This window comes from Ranitomeya variabilis, chromosome 1, assembly GCF_051348905.1.
Source record: "Ranitomeya variabilis isolate aRanVar5 chromosome 1, aRanVar5.hap1, whole genome shotgun sequence".
Lineage (NCBI taxonomy): Eukaryota > Metazoa > Chordata > Amphibia > Anura > Dendrobatidae > Ranitomeya > Ranitomeya variabilis.
The window spans coordinates 887,481,612-887,500,114 of NC_135232.1; the positions used below are offsets into that span (position 1 = coordinate 887,481,612).

General features: G+C 42.3%; 1 protein-coding gene across 2 annotated transcripts; it reads right to left on the reverse strand.

The window, feature by feature from the left end:
- Positions 1–332: 332 nt before the first annotated feature.
- On the reverse strand, positions 333–17,727 carry GIMD1 (GIMAP family P-loop NTPase domain containing 1). Of its 2 annotated transcripts, XM_077278416.1 has the most exons (4): positions 17,662–17,727; positions 12,212–12,304; positions 9,448–9,841; positions 333–908 (listed from the first exon to the last, which is right to left on the reverse strand). In XM_077278416.1, the coding sequence occupies exons 3-4, from the start codon at positions 9,832–9,834 to the stop codon at positions 648–650; spliced, it is 648 nt and encodes a 215-aa protein (XP_077134531.1). In that variant the 5' UTR covers positions 9,835–9,841; positions 12,212–12,304; positions 17,662–17,727; the 3' UTR covers positions 333–647. The 2 variants fall into 2 exon arrangements, with proteins under 2 accessions (XP_077134531.1, XP_077134527.1); XM_077278412.1 differs by lacking the exon at positions 17,662–17,727 and having other exon boundaries at positions 514–908; positions 12,176–12,227.
- Positions 17,728–18,503: the final 776 nt, after the last annotated feature.

The following is an 18,503-nucleotide window of genomic DNA, read 5'->3' on the forward strand; positions in this document are numbered from 1 at the left end:
ATGTGGTAAGTGGAGAGAATGGAGAAAAGCATTCGAGGAGCTTCATATCTTGGGTAGAAGAGCCTCTGCTTGGTTTTCTCCATTCTCTCCACGTCGGTGCATGGAGCATTTGGCTGGCAGCTGTCTATGAGCAGCTTTAGATTAGACTCACCCCCTTTCATCATTCTAGACTGTTGTGGTAGCTCACACACACTTGACGATGAACAATGTAGCCTCTTGTTTTTCTTATGATTTTCTTATTCATGTCTCCAACACACCTGCTCATATCTACTGTTTGGTTTTAAAGACGTGATTCACATTAATAGAATTTTTTCAGTTCTGCGTAATATTTTAAGAAAAATACTTTTTTTTTTTTTAATCCTGTTCGCAATGCATCTTAAAACTGCTTAGACTTTAAGACACACTGTACAATGGCCAATAGCATTTTACAGATCATCTTAAACCATTTATGACTTCTGGACCAAGGTCCAAAGGTCCATGCTGTAAGATACATAACTCTGTAATTTAGTGAAAACTGCAAAATGTGACTAAATTAATATATTAATATGTACATCCCCAGTTTCAGAAGACTCATCCTATTGTGATATCTGTTGGTGAATGGTAATAGTCCTAGTTGTGATCCCTTTCCAGGCTGTTCCAGATGAGTGTTATATGGCTTGTACAGTCTGGTAGCTGTTCTGCCTGACGAAATGTATGATTTGATTGAGCAGTGCTGTTCTTTCCTCATGCAAGGTTTCATTTGATTTGTCCCTAAAGATACATCGACCATGCACATTTTCCAAGAGAGTAGAAAGACTTTTTGGGGCCAAGCTGATGAACTTCTCTTCTGTCATCCTCATGTCTTCAAGTCTTTCTGCATAAGTGAATATGACAGCAGTAAAATACTTCCAGTCAGGGCCCAGGAGATCCTGTAGAAAAGAAGGTAATTTGATGTCATAGATTATGGTGTTATGAGACCTTATTCACACAGCATATTTTTAATCTTTTGTTTATTGACTACATATTTCGAAGCCAAAACCAGGAATAAAAATAATGGCAATAAATAAAGTATACTTTTTCTTTGTTTTCCTTATTAAATATGTTACAAATCATAGTTCTGCATCTGTCAAGGGAAAAGTCCTTTGTGTCAGGAATCTAGGGCCTCATTCAGATGTCTATTTTTTTCACATACGAGTTCTATTTGTTATTCCCGGATAGGACACATACATGTTATAGTCTATGGCTGTTCATATGTCCATGTTTTTTTGTGGGTGAGTGTCCGCAAAAATGAAAAAAAAAATAATTTCCATTTTTGATTAGAGTCCTGGATCAAACTCACCAATGCAAGTCTGTGGGTCCATGAATAATTCAGACAGCATTCTTAGGGTATGTTCACACGATCCTGATTTCAATCCTTTTTTTTTCAGGACAAAAACCGCAGCTCTTGGCAGAAAACACAGGTGCGTTTTTGATGCGGTTTTTAGTGCGGTTTTTAGTGCGGTTTTTTATGCAGTTTTCTCTGCAGATTGTCTGTGTTTGACACAAATAAAGCTTTAACTGCAGTGGGGGAAAAAAAAAAAAGAAATGATGTCATTTCCTTGTCCAACCCTTTTCTTCTTCCATCCTCCATTTTGGGACTAAACACCAAAATGAGTGGACGTGTTTTGAATGACAGCGCTCCGCAGAGTGCTGAGCGTAGGCCAGATCACAGCCCGCGGATCCAGCTCTATCCAGCTATTTAAGTCTACGTTCACATTTGCGGTCTGCGCCGCAGCGTCGCCGCATGCGTCATGCGCCCCTATATTTAACATGGGGGCGCATGGACATGCGTCGCACTTGCGTTTTGCGCCGCATGCGTCACTGCAGCGCACGCATCCGGGCGCAGAGGACGCAGCAAGTTGCATTTTTGCTGCGTCCAAAATCAATCAAAAAAAGGACGCATGCGGCGCAAAACGCAGCGTTGTGCATGCGTTTTGCTGCGTTTTTGTTCGCGTTGTGTGTTGCGGTGCCGACGCTGCGGTGCACAACGCAAATGTGAACATAGCCTAAGTGCCACGTATTTCAGTACCACATATTTAAGTGCCACGTATTTCAGTGCCACGTATTTAAGTGCCACATATTTAAGTGCCACGTATTTCAGTGCCACGTATTTCAGTGCCACATATTTAAGTGCCACGTATTTCAGTGCCACGTATTTAAGTGCCACATATTTCAGTGCCACGTATTTCAGTGCCATGTATCACGTATTTCAGTGCCACGTGCCACGTATTTCAGTGCCACGTATTTAAGTGCCATGTATTTCAGTGCCACGTGCCACGTATTTTAGTGCCACGTATTTCAGTGCCACGTATTTAAGTGCTACATATTTCAGTGCCACATATTTCAGTGCCACGTGCCACGTATTTCAGTGCCACGTGCCACGTATTTCAGTACCACGTATTTCAGTGCCACGTATCATGTATTTCAGTGCCACGTGCCACGTATTTCAGTGCCACGTATTTAAGTGCCACGTATTTAAGTGCCACGTATTTCAGTGTCACGTGCCACGTATTTCAGTGCCACGTGCCACGTATTTCAGTGCCACGTGCCACGTATTTAAGTGCCACGTGCCACGTATTTCAGTGCCACGTATTTAAATGCCACGTGCAACGTATTTCAGTGCCACGTGCCACGTATTTAAGTGGCACGTGCCACGTATTTCAGTGCCACGTATCACGTATTTCAGTGCCACGTGCCACGTATTTAAGTGACACGTGCCACGTATCAAAGTGCCACGTATCATGTATTTCAGTGCCACGTGCCACGTATTTAAGTGACACGTGCCACGTATTTAAGTGACACGTGCCACGTATCAAAGTGCCACGTATCACGTATTTCAGTGCCACGTATCACGTATTTCAGTGCCACGTATCAAAGTGCCACGTATCACGTATTTAAGTGACACGTGCCACGTATCAAAGTGCCACGTATCACGTATTTCAGTGCCACGTATTTAAGTGACACGTATCACGTATAAGTGCCACGTGTCACGTATTTAATTGCCACGTATTTAAGTGCCACGTATCCCACGAAGATTTTCCATGGAGAACAGACACATCCAGAGATATGTCTGCTCTCCACGGCTGCAGCAACACACTGACAGGAGCCATAGTTCCTGTCGGTGTGTCACTGCGCATGCGCGAGCGAGTTTACCGGCGGTCATTGACCCCGGCACTCTCGCTTAACGGCAGTGCTGCGTGGGAAAGTTCAACGCAGCTGTACTGCTGTTAACCGAGACGCCGGAGTCATTGAACTCCGGAACAGTACGCGATACACTGCTAGGAGCTTCGCTCCTGGCAGTGTATCGCCGGAGAGCAGCCGATCGGCGTGGGACACTCGTTTTATGGATTCTGCGGACAGGGAGTATGAATTTGATTTTTTATTTTGTGATTTTTTCCTGGAGGATCGAGGGCTTCGCCTACAAGTGTGCTGTTGGTGAGTATATACTCTATGTTATGTGTTGTATGTACTGTACTGTGTGTCATGTATGTGTATTGTGTGTAGGTGTTTTGTGTAACTTTACAACTGTGCTAAGTCGCCGGACACAGGGACAACTCTCCCATCCTAATACCGGATGGGAGTAGTAGTCCCATACGGCGACTTAGCACAATGGTGGCACTAGCGTCGCATGGGGACACGCGCACACACACATACATATACATACACACACACACACACACACACATACCAAATCAATCACGATCCCCATGCGACGGTATGCCTCCATGTCTCTCCGCCCACGCACTTCCGCCCACGCACTTCCGGCCGCTTCCCCGCACTTCCGGCTGCAGCGGTTCTGCACCACAAACCGCAATAAAACCCGCAGATATATTTTTGATCTGCGGGTTTTACTGCGGGTTTGACCTCACAATGGAGGTCTATGGGTGCAGAACCGCTGCAGTTTCGGGCAAAGAAGTGACATGCTCCTTCTTTTTTCCTGCACCGATTCATCGCGGCTTTTTAAGGGAAATTCAGGACCATGTGCACAGTGGTTCCTGTTTTCCATAGGGGTACATTGTAATGTACCCTGCATGGAAAACAGCTGCGGAACCGCAGCGGCAAAACCGCTGCGGTTCTGCAGTAAAAAACGCACTGTGTGAACATGGCCTAATAGTTTCCTAGTTGCATCCTAGTGCTGTTTGACAGAAGCTTGATAAACCGCTAATTTTTTTTTTTGACCCACTGATGAAAACCTAATCCAGCACACTGATGAAAATCCTTTTGTCTTTTCCATGCTCGAAGGAAAAAAAAATGCATATGTGAATGAGACCTAAGAATAAGACCTTAAGAAGTGACTAGATACATGTGTCCGCAACTCGGACAATAATGTTGCCCAACGGACACAAGCTTTTAAAATTGAATCATGCGGGCATTGGGCTTCACAATAGGTAGATTCAGACTCATGCAGCCAGCCACAGCATGTGGACTTCTGTGCTGTGCTGTCTAGTCAGAACTGCAACTTGCTGACATAACTGGCTTGGTGTGCTCATCCACATTGCGTAAAATGGCCAAGGTAGTGCGTGTTGATATTTTTTACCACACAACATACTAGTGCCATGGAAAATCTGTAGTGTGAACTGGCACACTGACTATAATGGGCCATGTACGGTGTGTGGCTGTCACGTACCGATTATATTCTCACCTGAAAGAACCCAGATGGACCGCATCAGGCACATTTTGGCCACATTGTGGTTGTATCACAGCCAAGACATGGCAAATTTCCTGTTTGGGAGTCCCCGCATGTTTTGCGGCTGTCTAACAGCTGCAAAACATGCAACTTCAGGGACCCAAACATATTATCCGAGCACACCCAAGGTATTCGAATAACACATTATACCAGCACGTTCGCTCATCACTATTCATTAGCAGAATGGACTGTCATGTAGGGTGGTGGACAGAGATGAGGGAGGATATGTGGGGCGGTGCAGAACTGTGGAGAGTTTTGTGTGGGAGAGTCATAAGTTTATATCGTAAACTAAAGTGAATGGACAAGCAGTTGTATTGAGTGCAGTAGCCGAACAGAAATATGACCCTGGCTGCTGCTTTCAGGATAGATTGGACTGGATAGTTTAGTGAGAGGGAGACTGGTATATATAGTCATTACAAACAGAGTGATCTATTTCAAGCGTTTATTTTTGTTAATGTTGATGATTATGGCTTACAGCCAATGGAAAACCCAAAAGTCATTATCTCAGTAAATTAGAATAATTAATAAAAAACTTGCAAAGGCTTCCGAAGCATTTACAAAAGTCTGTTTCAGTAGGCTCCACAACCATGGAGAAAACTGCTGATTTGACAGATGTCCAGAAGGCAATCATTGACCACAAGGAGGGTAAGCCACAAAATGTCATTGCTAAAAAAGATGGCTGTTCAGAGTGCTGTATCCAAGCATATTGATGGGAAGTTTAGCGGAAGGAAAATTGGTAGAAAAAGGTGCACAAGCAAACGGGATAAAAACAGCCTTAAAAGGATTGTTAAGAAAAGGCCATTCCAAAATTTGGGGGAGATTCACAAGGAGTGGACTGCTGCTGCATATAGTCCAGACAAGAATGAATTAGAGCGACAGTAAGCGTTTTTGCAGTTTAACTGGTAAGAAAAAGGGTGGATTCAGGAGATGTTTTTGAGGTGCAGATGACATGACAATACGACTGATTTGATTATAGGGTGTGAAGGAAAGGTTTGAGTCAAACGTATCAAGACTGTGGTCGTGCTACCCAGGTGTCATGGTTGTATCACACGCATAAATTGAAATACCAGGTTTAGGTAGAAAAGTAAAATGCGGAAACAAAAGAATTTATTTTGGAAAGATTCAGCGTCAGAAAAAGAGACAAGACATAGTGTTATAGACAAAGGACAGACAATCACTGGTATTTCCTAGTAATCAAAGAGTGATGTCAGGAGAAGAGAAAGGAGGAGAGGACCTAAGTCCAAACTCTGATAAACCTCGAGAAAGGTGAGAAAAAGATGACGCACTGAAAGAATAGTCAAGAGCTTCAAATTGGAAAATGTTTTTTTTTCTCCAAGAATCAGCACTATGTCTAGTATTGAAGCTCCACTGCATTCACGTTTATTTTTTATTTTCCTTCTTTAGTATTGCCCCTGATTGTAAAACTCTGTGGAATATGTTGGTGCCATATAAAGGTTATTACTGTCCCTTTCTTGCCATAATTTGGATCTACAAAGTGCAGTACTGGTAGCACTGGTGGACACAGGCAGAAGCATCCATTCTGCAGTAAGACTACATGGGCCCTATGCAATTCAATAACCCATCATTATGTCAAATTCTACCTGCTTTGGAGGAAGTGTGCCCCTTACCTTTTGGTCCCTGTAGGGCTCCTACACGTTGCGCCAATGTTATGTCCACACCTGACTGGTAGTATATGAGGTGCTCACCTACTACCATAAAAGATCTGAGATATACAGTATTAGCAAGGATGTTATCCTGAGGGTATGGCACCGCTACATGTATCCGCTGTGAAATGTATCAGTCTGCCCACAAACCAGCGTTGTAGAGTTGGAATCTCACCTTAGTCTCCATTGTTATGTCTATAGTGCTCAGTGACAATATGCATATGTCATTATCGGCTACCATTGCCTCTTTTGAGCACATTCGGAATAAGCTGCGTTTAATAATGAATTTGTTTTTTCCAGAGCAGGCACTTGACAGGTCTAACATGCTTTTCTTCAAAATGCTCCATAAACATATGTAAAAATCATATTTTATTTAAGAATCCATATTCTGAAACTTGCAAGTGCTCATATCAAGTAATGCACAAGGTTGACATAAAAGGAAATGACCACAAGCTTGTGTGGACTTTCGCTTACTGCTTCTACCATGTGATTAAATGATTGTATCCAGAAAGACGAAACACGACTCACGTTTCATGATCTTCAAGAATGTTTTCATTTTTGAACTAATTGTGGAAATGATGAAACCTAATACACTGCCCGCCGTTACGGTACTGAACGTTACAGGTTTTGGAGCATCAACATATTTTAAAGAATGCGCGCTTAGAAAAATGTTGTGTTTTTTCCATAAATGTAACTGATCTTTTTTTTTTTCTTTCTTTACAATCCTGTATATTATTTCACTACTTTAAAGAGAAACCTAAAGCAAAAAAAGTTAAATTTCTTTTAATATCATACTTTGGGCTTATGCTTTGATAGGACTAATGCTTTTCTAGCTTGTGCTTATGGAAATTAGAACAAAAAGGAGAATTGTAATTTACATTATACTGCTGTGGGTTTTTTTTTCTCCGTAACAGTTTAGGATAACTAGTATGCAAGAAAAAGACAAAGGAAAGTTGGTGTCCTCATTTTCAGGGTTATCGGGGATCCCAGATGTTGGGGTTGTGCATAGATATATGAACACTAATGAGCTGAGTCCTCCAGGCTGCCATTGTCGGGCAACATCACTTTATGTTTGCAGACTAAAGTTAAAGGGGTTATCTGGGACTTATTATTTTTGGCTATTGGGCTAAAAACTTACTGGTAGGTAATTGCTAACTACCTACCTGCCCTGCGATGATTTGTTCTGACGAAGTTGGCAATTCACCTGCTACATTTGACCTCACATCTGCTTTGTTGGCGGAATATCACAGCCACAACGTACTGCTTGACATTTGGCTCACCACACTTAGGAAGCGGCTGTCTATCAAGACCATGTCGGTAGTGATGCATCTTCGACAGAGCGGAAGAGAAAGTGTTTCTTTCTCGACGTAACATGAGAGGAAGCAGAAGAATCCCACCGCCACCGCTTTGAGCCAAAACACATCGTCACAGGGCAGAACTGTAAGGTTGTTAGCAACTACATGCCGGTAAGTCTTTAGCCCAATAGCCAGAAAAGATAACCCGTTTAAGTTGCAATTACACTGAACAATATCTTAAGAATGCTAGTTTCATGATGATAATCTTTCAGTGTGAGCATGCTGCTGATCACCTGATTAACGAGCAGAACGCTTGTTAATTTAGTGAAATTATGAAATTATCTTGGTGGTTCATCAAGTGTAAACCTGACTCTTGCCACTGAGAGCAATAGCAGCCTATGCACAGTGAACCACCCACTACAAATCAATGTGCATTATCTATCGCGCTTTGCCCGTTTACACAGACTATTAAACGACCACCGATGGGTAAATGTTTACCACTCGGCAGTCGTTTACTGTGGTCGGTCCGTGTACATGGACCCTAAGTCGCTAATGGAAAAGTGAGAAGCCTAACAGTGGCTGTATTGGATGAGCTGCTCTCAGTAAGGGTAAGCTGATTGCGTATTACTAACGAACGGTACATTTCTTCCAAGTGTAACTTGTGCATAGATACAATATGGCCACTTGTTTTTATGGATTCTTTCCATGCAGATTTTTAAATGAATCTTTAGAAGAATTTGAACAAAAATTGTCTGAGATGTAATCTGAGAATGTTACGGCATGGCCATACATGACAGATTGAGGGAAGATATCCATCTCATACATTTGAATGGTGTTTAAAAAAAATCACATACTACAATATATTAAAATGTGTGGAATGAACTTTTTGCTGAAATTTCTGTTACTGGTCTGCCACCTCTAAAGATATACAACCCGCTGAGAATGTGTCATAAAATAGCGTTGCTGTTTCTATACTTAAAGCACCACTCCAGCGTGTTTTTTTACTTCACCAGTGGAGTGGTGCTTTTAATGTAATTCCCCTGTCACCTTCCTGATACTCATCTAACCCCCTTTCATCGGTTTCCAGCGTCGCTCCGGTTGGTTTCCGGCAAAAAGTGATCTGCTGGCTGCTCCAGTGTTTTATGGAGCTCTGCCGAGGCCACTTTTCAATACAAGTTTCTGAGATCCTCGTTCTGGCTAAACAGGCCTGGGTATGCATATTTTTATATCTCATATACTTAGAAAATAAATTCTCATTCTTTAATGTTTTATGACAAGTTTTGCTTTGAGACCCAAAAAAACTATTTTTATGGAAATCATCTCCTCTCTTGTTTTCCTCAGAAAATTGTTTGCCAATAAAGCCATTACAATGGGAAAGGTTACAAAATTGGTCTAACGTAAATCCAACATTTTTTCTCTTGTTGGGATCTAATACCTCTTGACAGGCTGTGTGTGAATAGTGTAACCTGGCCTGGCCTTGCTGGTAATAGGGAAGGTAAGCTTGTATAAGGCTGTTTTCATCTGGCAGCAATTAACATTTTCATCCATATTTTTTGAAAAACATACAAGGCACATCTCCCAATATGGGATTACAGAAAAAAATTTCTGGAGGGCCTTGCAGTTGAGCGAGAAACCTTTCCTCGTACAAGAGCTAAACATCTTCATTTATCTATTCTTCTTTTTATCATGAAAATTGATGAAGACAGACACACAAAACAGACGGGGAGAGCAAGGCTTATCTTTAGCAAGTGCTAGAAATTACTCATCTTATTACAGGAATTACCTCGGTTAATTTGACAGTGTGCTGGTTATCTTCTTCACAATGTGGTATGTCAGCCCTTAAGACAAGTAGAGCCATATGTAACCCCTCTGGAAAGTGCTCTGAGAGGGCTTTTCTCACTCTCGTCTTCACCTCATCCTGGTTCAGACGGCTATGAGGGATGCCAGGTGTGTCCAGCACCTGCAGTCTTAAGCCCAGCTCTCTCCCCATTCTTCGAGCAAAATCGGAGATTCGCATCCTACGGAGTCGGCACTCTTCAGTAACGGATTGTGGGAAAATCCTACTTTCAAATTCATAACTTCCCAGCAGGCTGTTTCCAAGAGAACTTTTACCATATTGCGTCTTTCCCAGGAGAAGGAGATTAATGGTGACCTCATTGTTATCATCCATTTATTCTCTGTCAAACAATAGTAATAATTGGACAGCGTTAATATGAGCTCTCACAAGATTTATGTGATGCAGGTTATATCTAATAAATACCTAGAAGTGATCAGGTTACATGCCAAATATGCGGAGAAATAGCTGGGTGACGCTATACAAGAATATCTCCTAAGTATATGTGGAAGAGACTTCTGGGCACAGAGTAGCAGCACCACCTTTTTTCCAGCTAAACAATATTAAGCAATCTAGATCATATTGTTATCACAGAAAATACAGTGATTTAGCTGGATGTGATGACTTTAAGGCTACTTTCACACTAGCGTCGGTACGGGGCCGTCGCCATGCGTCGGCCCGACGTACCGACGCATGCTGTGAAATAAAAGCACAACGGGGGCAACGGATGCAGTTTTTCAATGCATCGGCTTCCCCATTGTAATGTCCGGGGAGGAGGGGGTGGAGTTCCAGCTGCGCATGCGCGGTCAGAAATTGTGGACACGATGCACAAAAAAAGTTACGCAATGCGTCGCTAATGCAAGCCTATGGAGAAAAAACGCATCCTGCGGGCAACTTTGCAGGATGCGTTTTTTCTCCAAAACGACGCATTGCGACGTACAGCAAGCGACGCTAGTGTGAAAGTAGCCTAAGATCAAACTCATAAAGGGATATTGCAACTCCCAAAAAATTATAAGCACAAAATATGCCCTAGAATGCAAACACGGAGGACTGTGAAAATCAGGACAACCTACAAACCTACAAAGAAAGTCCTCCAAAAAAGTCTTATAAAAATAAATTTTGAGCCATATGAAACATGATTAAGGGATGACATCATACGCATATGCATCAGGTCCAAAAAGAGTACTTGTATACATAACATCAAAAGTAACCTACCATGAGTAAATCATTAGAGAGCACAATGTTTAAAGCTGGGTCAGATGAAAAAGTACATATACATATGGACCAAACGCATATCAAAGGACTGGGTGCAAATAGTTCAGTGATAAGGTGCAATGTATAATAAGCACAATTGCTCAGGAATTCCTCTGCACATCATAGTCATACATAAGATAAAGTGAAAGAGAGTTCATAATAAATGTTAGACTAACAGAAACACATAATCACCCAAAGTCCAGGCTGCCACAACATACCCCCTTGGTACCCCAGCAGCAGGCAACCCCCACATGTGCTGGCTAACAGATGTAAATCATTCAGCTGCGGCAATAAAAACTAAATCTCAGAGCACTAAAAAATACTCGGAGGACCCCCGAGCGTGCTCGAGAAATCTCAAGTAACGAGTATATTCGCTCATCACTAATTATTATTACATAGTTACATTATACACTATTACAACACTGACTGTAGTCATAGAGGTGATCCTCAGACCCTAAAGAGTAAGTAATTGCACAGGTCACATTGACTTTCATTACTGAAGGGGATAAAAATAGCCCTAATGGCCTAGCCGCCCACTCTGGATCCCAGACATTTTGCCTAAATCTATGTAAAGGCAGGAACAATGGGATGTAATTGGCTTTCTAGTATATACTGTACATTGATTCCGGCAGTGATACTTTGGCACCTCATGGCAACGCTCTTTAGAACAGTAAAAGGATGGTTATCAAATATTTTATGATACAGTTATATTAGAGCATTAAATAAGAGCATCATGGGAGAAGGTCATTGAATCTAAGGCAGCATGGGTCATTATCAACCACCAGGGTGCAAGGAGAGTAATGTGCCTTTGTTGGTGCTGACTATGGCCAGTGCCTTTAAAAAACCTACAAAAAAGGGTCACACTAGTTGTTGCCCATCATGAACTGTAGAAATGATCAGGTGAACCGTGGGTGTATTTTCTGTTGTTGTGTTCGATATTGTTGTACCAGTATATTTATATCAACAATGAAGAGATGGAACAGGACCATCCTACGACGGGTACCATATACACCAGTCACTTGATACCTGGAGCCACGGACAATGGAAGTACACAGTAGACCGAGCCAAATAACCATAGCACAATGGCTGTTCTCAGGTACTTCCATCACCAACAGCTCCAGTGTCAGCTGATGGATGGGGCTGCTGAGTGTCCAACCCCTACTGATCTGATAGGTCATCACTGGAGAACCCCTTTAATTACACATCTGAACATACAAAACTATGTAAATTACATTATAGCTGCTTTGTTCCCTTTCATACAAAAAGTGATGTACAATACAATGGTACAATATCGTAATATAGAGATTATTAATAATGACAGATTAATGTACAAGGCATTTTTAATACCTACAGAAAACAAATGTGTAAGTATATTTATATTAGTGTCATTTACTATATATACTGTATATTAGTATTAACTTACATCTTCTGATAATAAATAGTTCTTGTGTCTTCTTACCTTGCTGTCTGTCTGTACAATAGAACACGATATAGCACAGTCACTAATATGAGTGAACTTTGACTCCAGGATGATGCTGTCCCTGGTACCACTCTGATGGGAATGTAGAATCTTTGCATTAGTTAATGAGTTACAGAAAGATCAAAGTTTATTGTAGATAACATTAGGTGCGTAGAGGATCTCATGGTGAAGCACAATTTCCCAGACCATCTGTTACTCCCAGCACGACATGCTATGTGATGAACATAGAGAAGATCCAATTAATAGTGGACACGCAATTTTTGCTGCATGACTTGGTTCCATGTAATAAATGGACACCATGAGTGGTGTTATATTAGAAGGCTAGACCCAACATCAGCAGCTGATGAGTATGGGCATACATATATGTCAGGGAAAGCAAGAGGCCATATTCTCTGACACGAGGGCTCCACTACATGGGTCCATAATACGGCTATCCACATAGCACCATGACGCTGAATGCTTCACAAGACTACCTATAGATGGATGTCAGAGGTCCTTTCCTGCCTAAACTGGGTGAGATCACGCCACTGATGCTCTGTGATTGTTGATCTATCCCCTTCATATGCCTGATTTGGGTGGGGTCATTCTATTGTCCTTTTATGGTTGTTGATCATTCATGTTACATGACGTCCTGCCAGGTTCTGTTAGGCTTTACATATTTCACATGTCAGTGGTACTGACAGGACTCCTACCCTTTATTTTCATTTTTTTGGATAAAATCAAACCTGCTATTGCTATGTTAAAAAAAAAAACCCAGTCAGTAAAATTAAGTTGAAAAAAATAGGAGCAAAATATTCCCAGCAGAATGTAGACTAACCACAATGCAGAACTACCAAGCTAATTTTGCCAATTTTTTTTAAAGAAAATTTCGCGAACAGCAGTATAGCTAAGAGAAATTGTAAAGTTCACCATTTTTGAAACAACTTATTGGTATCAATTTAATCAAGTCATAAATTATTGTACAAAAATCTGTCTAAAAAGACTGGAGCCCACATGTAATGCTGTGTGCCAATTTGAAAAATGAATAACAATTTTGACTATTTTGATAACTTGATGCATCCGCTCATAATATTGATAGAACTCCCCCAAATTAGTATAACATGAAATAGCAAACCATGTAGACATTGCAGTGAGATGCAGGTTGTATTGCAGCTAAGGGATAAGCAGCTGTATATAAATCATCTGTTATAGCGCGTGTGGGAGCTTGCGGGTGTCATTGGTTTGTAAGTGTGATTTGGTTTAAGCGTGCAACTTTTGATTCGGTGAAGAGGTACCGTATTTGGTACCTGCATCTCTTAAGTCAATTGTGCTTTCTTACTGAACTATTCTATTTCTTTCTTTTCTACAGGTCACAATTGTCTTACCTTACTGCATCTTTATCTGAGATTGTTAAAGGGCTAATTACATTGTAGTTAAGGTATACGTTCTGATATATAGGTATACTCATAAAGGGTCACTAGATGGTACAGTTTCATGAGTCCTGAATAGCTACTTAAGTACCTAATTCAGAGTTTATAAGTAGCAGCTGCTTGGGGCTAGCAGTTCTAGGCCGATGACTAAACCATCCAATGTGCATCTTGTCTCCTGTATGCAATTCTTGACCAGCCGTTTGAGGGTGCATTCTGCTGTGCAAGATGTGTGCACGTTATATTGTCCATTTGGAAGCCACTAGCTATGTGGAAAGGAGTGATTGTTGGGGTAAATATGGGAGAGGATCGTAGTATGGAGCTAAAGTGCAGTGATTCAGCTAGCTGGGTGACATTTAGAAGTTGGTGTAGAGGGCAGAGTGCCAGGGAGGCTAGTCCTGATCTGGCACACCCCAACAAGTTTGCTAAATTGGCAGATGAGAGGGGTGCCAGTACAGGCAAGACATATTCTGGAAAATCCAGGGGAATGTCTGCTCCAGTAAGGAGGGGAATAGGAGCGCAAGGCAGGCCAGACAGATGCTGGTAGTGGGGGACTCCATTAGTAGAGGAACAGATAGGGCAATCTGTCACAAAGACAAGGATCGCCGAATGGTGTGTTGTCTTCCTGGCACTTGAGTTTGACACATCGCTGGTAGGGTTTCCACATTACAGAAAGGGACTGGTGAGGGCCCATCAGTCATGGTGCACATCGGCACCAATGACAAAGTTAGAGGTAGGTGGAAGGTCCTTAGAGATGATTTTAGCATCTATCTGGAATAACCCCTGTTTGAGAGAATTGCTACATTTGGAAAGATTTGGAGAATGGAAAAGGAGGGGATTAAAATACTTATATCAATTATTATTGCACATTTGAGCATTTAAAACTGACCTTTAACCGCTTCCCGACCTCCTACTGTAGATAAACGCTGGCACTTGCTGGTGTCACAATGTGAAACGACCCAATGGGGGGTCGGTCAGCGGATGGCGCAGCACATACACAACGGAATGGAAATGGGGAGAGAAAAGTCCTACTGATAGGGAAATGGGGGATGGTCACCACCTGAGTTCAAACCTGAGCCTGTCCCTGCACTCTCCTAATGCCCTAAGTGGGTCCTTTCCCCCACCACCGTCAGGAACCTCGTCCCTCGCTGTCACCTAGCACTGCCCTGGCTAGTGCACTGGCCTGGAAGGCCTCACCACTGCAGATACTACCACACGGGACAGTGGCAAACACGAAAGGGACAAGGAATAAACACAACACTTAGCTTCCAGACACCACTGCCAAGCTCCACACCCCAGATGACACAGAAACAGGACTCCAAACACCTGAAGTAGCTGACACCAGAGAGCTGCAACTGCACGGCTGGTCACCATAGAGAAACTCAATCACCAACAGTTAGCTGATGCATCAAGTGACCATTTAAAGGATGGTGGGAGTGGTCACCACCCACATCAGCTGACCCAGCAACTCTGCAATTTATAGCAGATTGCCAGTGGGGAAAAACTGACATTAACCCTCGCTGGTCCTGAAAGAAAAAAATCTACATTTAAAACAGAGTGAAAACAGAGCTGCCACGAATCCAAAAATGGATCGTGACAGCTGGGCTTTGTGCAACTCTGACAATTCTCTATGGTCGGCGGTCTCTCAGCACTCAGGACCCCCAGTATCCTGCAAGTGCTGCAATTCCAGCGAGGAGCGTTAGCTCTGACAAGTGACATCATCGGTACCATATTGGATCAGGTCCCAATGATGTTAACTCTTTGCTATATTCTGGATGTGGCATTTAGAAGATAGTGAGAGGATGAGGGCTGCTTATTCACTGACCTCTCTGATGCCCCCCATGATGAAATGTGATCAGATCATGGGGGGGCCGAGCATTGTCATGGCAGCCGGAGGTCACATGATGACCTCCAGGTCTGCCATCTATGGTGGCCTGTTAGATTCAGCCAGCAGCTGAGTCTAACAAGTGATCTGCCAACATAAAACTGACAGGTCTCATGGAATGCAATACATGTGTACAGTATTGCATTGCATGAGGCCAGTGTTAAAAAAAAAAAAAAAAAAAATTGAAGTCCCATACAGGGACTAAGTAAAAAAAAAAAAAAAAGTTAAAATAATGTTTAAAACTATTAAAAACAAATATCACAAAACAAATAAAAAAAGAATAAAAAAATATTATACCAATAAATAAAAATGGTACCGATAAAAACGTCATCTTGTCTTGCAAAAAAACAAGCTATCATACAGCTCAATCAGTGGAAAAATAAAAAGTCATAGCTCTTAGAATAAAACCATGCAAAAACAATTTTTTCTATAAAATAGTTTTTATTGTGTAAAAACAGCAAAACATAAAAAAAACTATATAAATGTGGTATCGCTGTAATCGCACTGCCCTGAAGAATAAAGTAATCTAATCACATATACCACATAAGGAACAAAGGAAACTCTTCTTTTAAACAAGGCACTTTCTATAACTTCTACAGAGCCATAGCATTCAAGTCTATTCCAAATTCATTTGAGGCCGACATCTGGATAATTTACATTAATGTCTCTGATTCTCTTTCGGCACACTCACTGCCTAGCCATTTTTACCAGGAGATCCACTTCTTCACTACATGACAGACCTGTGTCTCTTATGGCATTTTTGAAGGAGGCTCGCCAAGCTCTGTAGTTTTCATTGCGATCGTTGAACTTTACAAGTCCTTTAGTAACCAACTCACGTCAAGCAAGGAACTTGGCAAAGGCCATTGTGGTTTGATTGGAGCTGATACCAGCTGATGGAGTGTTGTCAGAGTACATGTGTGCTGTGCGGTCATACCTGTTAGATGTCTCTGGTTTGGTCCAACTGCTGTAGTACCTTTCTGAAGTGAAGGGAGTCTCCTTAAGCCAGGACAGATTCCGGATCGTCTGTTCTGGAGAAAGATTATTGAAGTCAGTCTCATCCCAATGTGTATTTCCTTGCTTGCGGCAGGGAGACTGATAGTTTCCTTTCTGGAGGTCCGAATAATCTGGTTGGCTTGACTTGTTGACAAAATGCTCTGCCTTCAGCTGTGGGTCTGGATCGTCGTTTGATTTGGAATGTTGATGGACGTACTCTGCAGTACGTTGCAATGGAGCGTGATTAATTTGCTGTAGCCCTAGCACAGTGCTGAGTTTGCTGTGTTCGTTGTCAGAATATACGGCAGCTTCTAAGGCTTCTGCTTCCGCTATGGCAGCTGCTGTTTCTTTTCCGATAGCAAGCTTCTGTAATGTCGCTTCAAGGCATGCTTGTTGGTGTGTGTTTTCTGCATCCAGGGATGCCTGGTGGCATGCTTTTTCCGCATTCAGAGCTGCTTGTTGGCATGCTTTTTCTGCATCTATGGATGCCTGTTGTAGTTTTAATTGCATCTCTTGCTCAGCAAAGGTGCTTTGTGCTTTTGCGGCATCAGCTTTTGCACGGGCAAGGGCGGCGGCATTGCTGACGGTTGATGTCTTGGAAGAACCAACTTGTGATCTCATCTTGACAGAGGATGCTTGTCCTTGAGACATGAGTCAACAGTTAGGGGACCGCTGCAATATCCGTGTCGGGTCTGCGTGGATAATGGCAGGGTCCGTATGGTTCGATTATTCGGTGTGACCGTTAGGAGGTTGCTGCAATATCCGTATGCAATAACTATATGCTTGGATAATGGTGGGCTCCGTATCGTCAGATCTTCTGAGCTTGTTCTCAGCAGTTATTTCACTATACTGTCCTCATACACGTTAGCACGGTGTGTAATGAGACATGTAGCTAACCCTCCCATCTTCTTTAAGAAAAAGAGGCTGTAAAGTTGTAACCATCTTTTATTGAGTGTAGATGTGACAGGAAAGGTGAAACTATAAGATGCAATAACAGGAGAATTTCAGAATATATAACTGTACAATGCATAGAATACAGACAGTCTGCAATGCACAGTAACATGAGGTACTACAAGCTGATTACCTATTTAATACAGCAAATGTACAGATAAACACAGGACTGTAACACACAGATAGTGACTTACCAACTATGCTTAAAGCAGGCTGTTTACAAGGAGCATGAAGAAAAACGAGTGGTGTGTTTTCTCCTCAGAAGCATACAGGATCAATGGCTGCTCTTCCTTTCACAGTGTCATAATAAGACCACAATGCAACAGGAACAATCCCACAATGCTCTAGGAACTTCCCATAATACATTACAAACTGAACTAGAATGTATACATTAAACCACCAGCAGATGGTGCTGTTTCCTTACAATATAAAAATATAGGAAGGATTAACCCCTTAGCGACCACCGATACACCATTTAACGGCGGCAGTTAAGGGTACTTAAACTAAGGATACTTAATTAACGGCGCTGAAGAAAAGTAGTATAGCGCTCCCAGAGTCGGAATTTCTCTGGGGTCTCGGCTGCCGGGGGTAGCCGACACCACAGAGAACATGATTCTGGTCAGTTTTTACTGACTCTGGTGTTGTGATCGCCATTATTAATGGTATAACAGCAACCACACATCAGATGAGAGTAAAATAGGGTCCCCAAGTCCCCCTCGGTACCTCCCGGTGTCCCTGGACCCTCCTGCTTCCCCCCATAGCCACCAGCGTCTTCTTCCGGGAAGAAACTGGCAGGCACATGCTCGGTGCACCCACTGTGATCTGCCGGCCGGCACCCGGCAACAATAGGAGATTTTTCCTATTGGTTCATTTTTGTCACTGTGTTAGACCCCTATCACAGTGATCAAAATGAAAAAAAAATAGCAAATCAACTCCCCTTTATCACCCCTTAGTTAGGGAAAAATATTTACATAAAAAAGTTTATTTCCATTTTCCCATTAGGGTTAGAGTTGGGCTAAAGTTAGGGTTAGTGTTG